General features: G+C 36.9%; 1 protein-coding gene across 2 annotated transcripts in view; it reads left to right on the top strand.

Annotated features, from left to right (window-relative positions):
* Nucleotides 1–6,026, top strand: part of ACVR2A (activin A receptor type 2A) — a 106,001-nt gene that overhangs the window by 63,838 nt on the left and 36,137 nt on the right. For both annotated transcript variants that reach the window (XM_004703836.2, XM_045299295.1), the window contains exons 3-4: nt 4,317–4,426; nt 4,656–4,810. In XM_004703836.2, the coding sequence (XP_004703893.1) occupies nt 4,317–4,426; nt 4,656–4,810 (265 nt within the window). The remainder of the gene's footprint in view (nt 1–4,316; nt 4,427–4,655; nt 4,811–6,026) is intronic.

Genomic DNA, 6,026 nt, shown 5'->3' with positions numbered 1-6,026 from the left:
TAAAAAAAAAAAAAAAAAAAAGAATACTAGATAAAAACTATTCCTGTACTGATGCATTTAGGATTATACACCTGCGTGTGCATGCATGTGCACCAATTTTAAGGGAAAGCAAGATTAAAAGTTTGTGTTAAAAGGTAGTGTATTTGCTGTAAGAGCTGTCCTTACGGAGAATAAAACTTAATCATAGTATTTCATTTCCTCCTTTATATATCTGGGAGAAACTGATCTTGCTCTACACCCTGCCTCTTCTTTTTTTTCTTGCAAAGTTAACTGTTCTTGACCTCAAGAGGTATTTTAACTTGACTGGTGATTGCTTAAGAACTCAGTCCTCAGAAAGCTACATTAAGAAAAGAAAAGAACTTATTTAAATTGTTCTGTTTGTACTGGAAATGAAATGCGCATACTGTGATCATTTTATTGATTGCCTGTGTTCTTTCCAAGAGGCAAAGGTGGGCTGATCACTGAGCTGCCTCTAGAGGGCTGGCAGGGATATTTGGAGGCTAAAGTACTGATAGACCCACTGAGCACTAAATACCTCATAGTCCCTTTTCAGGAGCCTCAATTGGTGCCTGGAAGTTTTTGGTCTGTTTTCCGTGTGTGATAATATCAAAATATAGTAAAGAAGTACACGAAAGTGAAATTTACTTTTCATGAGAAATTACGGCATAGTAATTCAGTATTTAATTTTTATTGTGTGCCTGCAAATTTGTTAATTATCCAGGAATTATTTCTTTATTATATATCTTAAGTGTACTTCTGTTTATGGGGGAGTCCTGGCGGTGTTGTGTATTATTCATTGGGATGGTAACTGCAAGGTCAGCAGTTCGAAACCACCAGTTGCTCTGCAGGAGAAAGATGAGACTTTCTACTCCTGTAAAGATTTATAGTCTGGGAAACTCATGGAAGCAGTTATATTTTGCCCTATAGGGTTGTTATGAGTTGGAACTGACTCCATGGCCTGAGATTTGGTTTCTGTTTACTGAAGTGTGAGCATCAAGTGATAATTGATTATTTTGAAAGGTAAGTTGGAAGGTGGGGCTTTGGTGGTTCAGTGGTTAAAGCACTTGGCTACAGTTGGAAAGGTCCTGCGATTTGAACCCACCAGGGGCTCTGCAGGGAAATATGTAGTACTCTGCTTCCATGGAGATTCACAGCCTTGGAAACCCCAGGGATAATTTTATTCTGTCCTTATATAACTCCTGTGAGTTGGCATCAACTCGACAGCAATGGATTTAGTTTGAAGTGGGAAGAAATTGAAGAGGAATGGTAGTGGTGGTATGGAATGGGGTTTGGGGATCATCTTGATCCCAAACTATCTTTTATTTGTTAGTTGAAATCAGCGTTCCTTATTCTTCCTGTGGCAACAAGTTCCTGTTCTTCTTACCTACAATCAGTATTTCAGTTGCTTGAGACTCAACTGTGTAACCATTTTTGCTGGAGATAGAAATTTGCTATAGACATAGAAAATTATTACCTATTTATTCTTGGAGTAATATTACTGTACCATGTTTATTGCTAGCTCATTTATGTTAATGTAAAAATAAGTGAGTCTTTGTTTTTATTCTTTAAATTCATGGAACAACATATCAACCTGTGTGATCACGGGGTGTCGAACGGATCACTGAAGACAAATGGGTGCATAAGCAAATGTGGTGAAGAAAGCTGATGGTGCCCGGCTATCAAAAAGTATAGCGTCTGGGGTCTTAAAGGCTTGAAGGTAATCAAGCGGCCATCAAGCTCAGAAGCAACAAAGCCCACATGGAAGAAGCACACCAGCCTATGCAACCACGAGGTGTCGAAGGGATCAGGTGTAAAGCATCATCAGAACAAAAAATCTTACCATAGTGAATGATGGGGGGAGTGCAGAGTGGAGATCCAAAGCCCATTAGTAGGCCACTGGAGATCCCCTTGCAGAGGGGTCTCGGGGAGGAGATGAGCCAGTCAGGGTGCTATGTAACAATGATGAGAAATACAACCTTCCTCTAGTTCCTAAAGGTTTCCTCCCCGCTCCCACTACCATGACTCGAATTCTATCTTGCAAGACTGGCTAGACCAGAGGAGGTACACTGGTACAGATAGGAACTGAAAATACAGGGAATCCAGGACGGATGAACCCTATAGGACCAGTGGTGTGAGTGGCAAAACAGGGAGGGTGGAGGGAGAGTGGGTAGGAAAGAGGGAACCGATTACATGGAACTGTGTGTGACCTCCTCCCTGGGGGACGGACAACCGAAAAGTGGATGAAGGGAGAAGTCGGACAGGGCAAGATATGACAAAATACCCATTTGTAAACTATCAAGGGCTCATGCGGGAGGGGGGAGCGGAGAGGGAGGGGAAAAATGAGGACCTAATGTCGGGGGTTTAAATGGAGAGAAAATGTTTTGAGAAACGATGTACAAATGCGCTTTACACAATTGTTGTGTGTATGGATTGGGATAACAGTTGTATGAGCCCCTAATAAAAAAAAAAAGAAAGATACTGATAGATGAAAAAAAAAAAATTCTATGGGAGAACAGGAAAAGAAGAGAAAGGAAAAGTTACATAGCACTACTACTCTACTACTCAACTACTTGGGGTCATCGAGTCAATACTGACTCAGAGTGACCCTATAGGACAGGGTCCAACTGCCTCTTGAATTTCTGAAACTATAACTCTTTATGGAAGTAAAAAGCCCCATCTTTTTCCCATGGGCCAGTTGGAGGTTTTGAACTGCTGACCTTATGGATCACAGTCACATGTGTAACTGCTATGCGGGTTCTTTAGTACATGAAACCCCAAACCACCAATTGTTGAATCAGTTCTGACTCATCACGACTCTATAGAATAGAGTAGAATTGTCCCATAGGATTTCCATAGCTGTAAATGTTTATGGAAATTGACTCCTTCCATAAAAATTTCTTTCTGCTGTAGAGTGACTGATGGGTTTGAACAGCCAACCTCACACTTAGCAGCCAAACTGTTTAGCCCCTGCACTTCCAAGATTCATTTTAGTATATCTGAAAATTCACTATCATCAAGCTAATTCTGACTCAGTTGACCCTGTAGGACAGGGTAGAACCATTTCTCTGGGTTTTGGAACCTGTAACTCCTTATGAGAATAGAAAGCCTCATCGTTCTTCTGAGCAAGTGGCGGTTTCCAACTGCTGACATTGTGGTAAGCAGCCTAACTGGCAACTCATGAGATTGGCTGGGGATAAGTCATTTTCTTGGATTACCTTGAGCTACTTAGGAGGTATTTGATCATGTTGATGATCTCTTATATTCTGAAGCACATTTAAAAGTATAACGCATTTGTTTTTAAATTTTAACATTTCTTTTACAAATTGCTAAAACAGCTTTCATTTATCTTTTTAATGTTTTACTGAATAAATATGAGGAGGCTTAAAAAAGTTCTTGGAAAAAATTTTATTATGTTGTAATTCCATAAGCTTTTGAAGTCCCTTTGTATTAAAAATAAAGCTTTTATTTCAAAGTATGCTTTGTTAAAACTGCCTCTCTTTTAAAGTTCTTTTTAGGGTTGAAGGTGAACCTTAATCTAATAACCATCACAAAATTTATTGTTTATATGTAATAAATGGCTTTAAATTCACCTGTTGTTTATTAGTCATATTTTAAAATATGATTTGTATTGCATGTTTCTTTATGGATGTGGTTGTTTCTTAGTGGTTGATTAGGAGAACAAATCCATAGCATTTTGGCAACTCGGGCTCTGTATAAAGGCTACCTATCCTCCACTCCGCTTTTAAATTAACCGATCCAATGCTAATCATTCTTTGTATTCCTTAGTCCTGCTGTTTGTAGTATTGCTATTATTTTTTGCTAATCTCAATTCTGTTCATAATGCTGTAAAAAATGGCATCATTCATTCCCATGCCTCGTTTGGCTGCCTGATGTTGTAATATGTTCTCATTAGATATGAGCTTGTATCAATTTTTGTTTTCTAGTTGTATATACTATTTTTGTATCAGTGAAATTGGAAAACTATTTCCTGTGAGCAAAAACATTCATTGACCAAACTTTCTCATTGGCTTTGTTTGTCTTAGAGCTTTCTACTAGTTGAAATACAAAAAAATATGATCACCTTAGATTAGTCATTATGAAATGAAGTGATATTTAAAAAAAAACAAGTATGAGTATTATAAAATAACAGTGAATTTTTAAAAATTGGACATTTGACCCTTAAGAATTGATCATTGGATATTGAAAATCCTGAAAGTGAATATAAATAATTTACTTTTGAGAAGAATTTTAGAAAAATACCTATTGTAGGTTTAGTGTAGTAATGTTGGCTTTAACTTTCTCTCCTCTGTTTATAGGACGGATTGTATAGAAAAGAAAGACAGCCCTGAAGTATATTTTTGTTGCTGTGAGGGCAATATGTGTAATGAAAGGTTTTCTTATTTTCCGGAGCTGGAAGTCACACAGCGTAAGTTCACAAGGAAATGCATAGTAAATTTAACTATTTAACTAGTAAATTGAAAATAAAGTATACTTGAGTTGTATGCAGTGACTTATTTCTACTTCTTTCTTTTTTTAAATTAAAAAAAGTATTACTATTTTTATTTCTACTTCAGCTGTTTTTTTAAACTTTGACAAAAAGAATAAAATATTTATTTAAATATAATGAGTTGATTTTTCCCTCCCCTTTTCTATAGCTACTTCAAATCCAGTTACACCTAAGCCACCCTATTACAACATCTTGCTCTATTCCTTGGTGCCGTTAATGTTAATTGCAGGAATTGTCATCTGTGCATTTTGGGTGTATCGACATCACAAGATGGCATACCCTCCTGTACTTGTGCCAACACAGGTATGTTAATCGCCTCATTTTGTGCTGTTTGCAGTGATGTTTATTGGAAGAAAAGTTATTTTTGGGTTTTAAAATATGTGGGGATAATTTTATTCGCCTCATTCTAATTGGGAAAAATGCCTTTAGTGATACCTATTATAAAGTTGAAAATAATTTTCTTTTGGAGTTAAATTCTGAATATTTGTTTTCAGGTTGTTAATTCTGTGACATTAATTTTCTGTGCCCTAAACGGTTTCTCATTCAAGGGAGGAGGTAGAATAGAATGGAGGATCATTCCTCTTCTTGTTCTTCTTTGGAGATTTTTACTTTCATCCAGTACGTTTTGTTTCTGGGGAAGCATTCATGATAGAGGAGGAGTGATACCACTATTCCTTCTTTCCCTTCTTTCATCTATTCCTAAGTTTTGTGTCTTTCAAGATGACTTCGCAACGCATGGGAGGGGGCCCAAGAAAGTGAGGCAGAGAGTGTCAACTGAAAGACAGCCTTTAGATAGACCCATGCACATTGTTTGTATGTGAGCAGCATTTTTGCTAGTGAGTAGCATTTCTCATTTTATGTTGTTGATAGTTACAAGTATATATTGTAAACATATATGTGCACACACACATTTGTTGATAGCATATCAAGGGTGTACTGAAGCTTAAAATTTATTTTTAGTGCCTTTAATTCTTATCCCCTCTCAAAATATTTCTGAAAATACAGGTGTGGTGGGTAAGAGATTAAATTCATTAAAATTTCCTCATTCTCCACCATGTAGACAGTTGGCGCTGGTCCAGTGTTTTGTAAGAACTCTTTAGTAGTAGTTAATATTCAACAAGTCCAGGAAAACTGATAATTTTTGTATATACTTGCTTGAGACATATCTAAACTGCTTTTATGATTTCATTTAACTCTTTGGATCAGATTACCTTGGCCTTCTGGATATCTTGGCTTAATATAGGTTTTCTAATGCTTGTGAGAGTAATTGTCAATACTTGGTACGAGAAAATGGTAAAGTCCTATAACTTAGTGACCAAAGTAACTCCTTTCCTTATATATTGGAATAGCACTTCTTTCTCAGTACTTGCAGTGTTCTGTTAGCAGTAGATCTCTGGTCCCTAGAATCTCTGTAAGATTTGTATGTGGAGATATAAACCAACGAAAGCAGTCTTGTTCATGAGTTAGGTAAACATACTCTCATGTGCAGCCTAAATAGTTTAGCTTTAAGATACTAGTA

This window comes from Echinops telfairi, unplaced genomic scaffold (genome assembly GCF_000313985.2).
Source record: "Echinops telfairi isolate 266 unplaced genomic scaffold, ASM31398v2 ScPeMD7_4;HRSCAF=17, whole genome shotgun sequence".
Classification (NCBI taxonomy): domain Eukaryota; kingdom Metazoa; phylum Chordata; class Mammalia; order Afrosoricida; family Tenrecidae; genus Echinops; species Echinops telfairi.
Note: the sequence above shows the minus strand (reverse complement) of the source record. Positions and strands in the feature narration are given on the sequence as shown.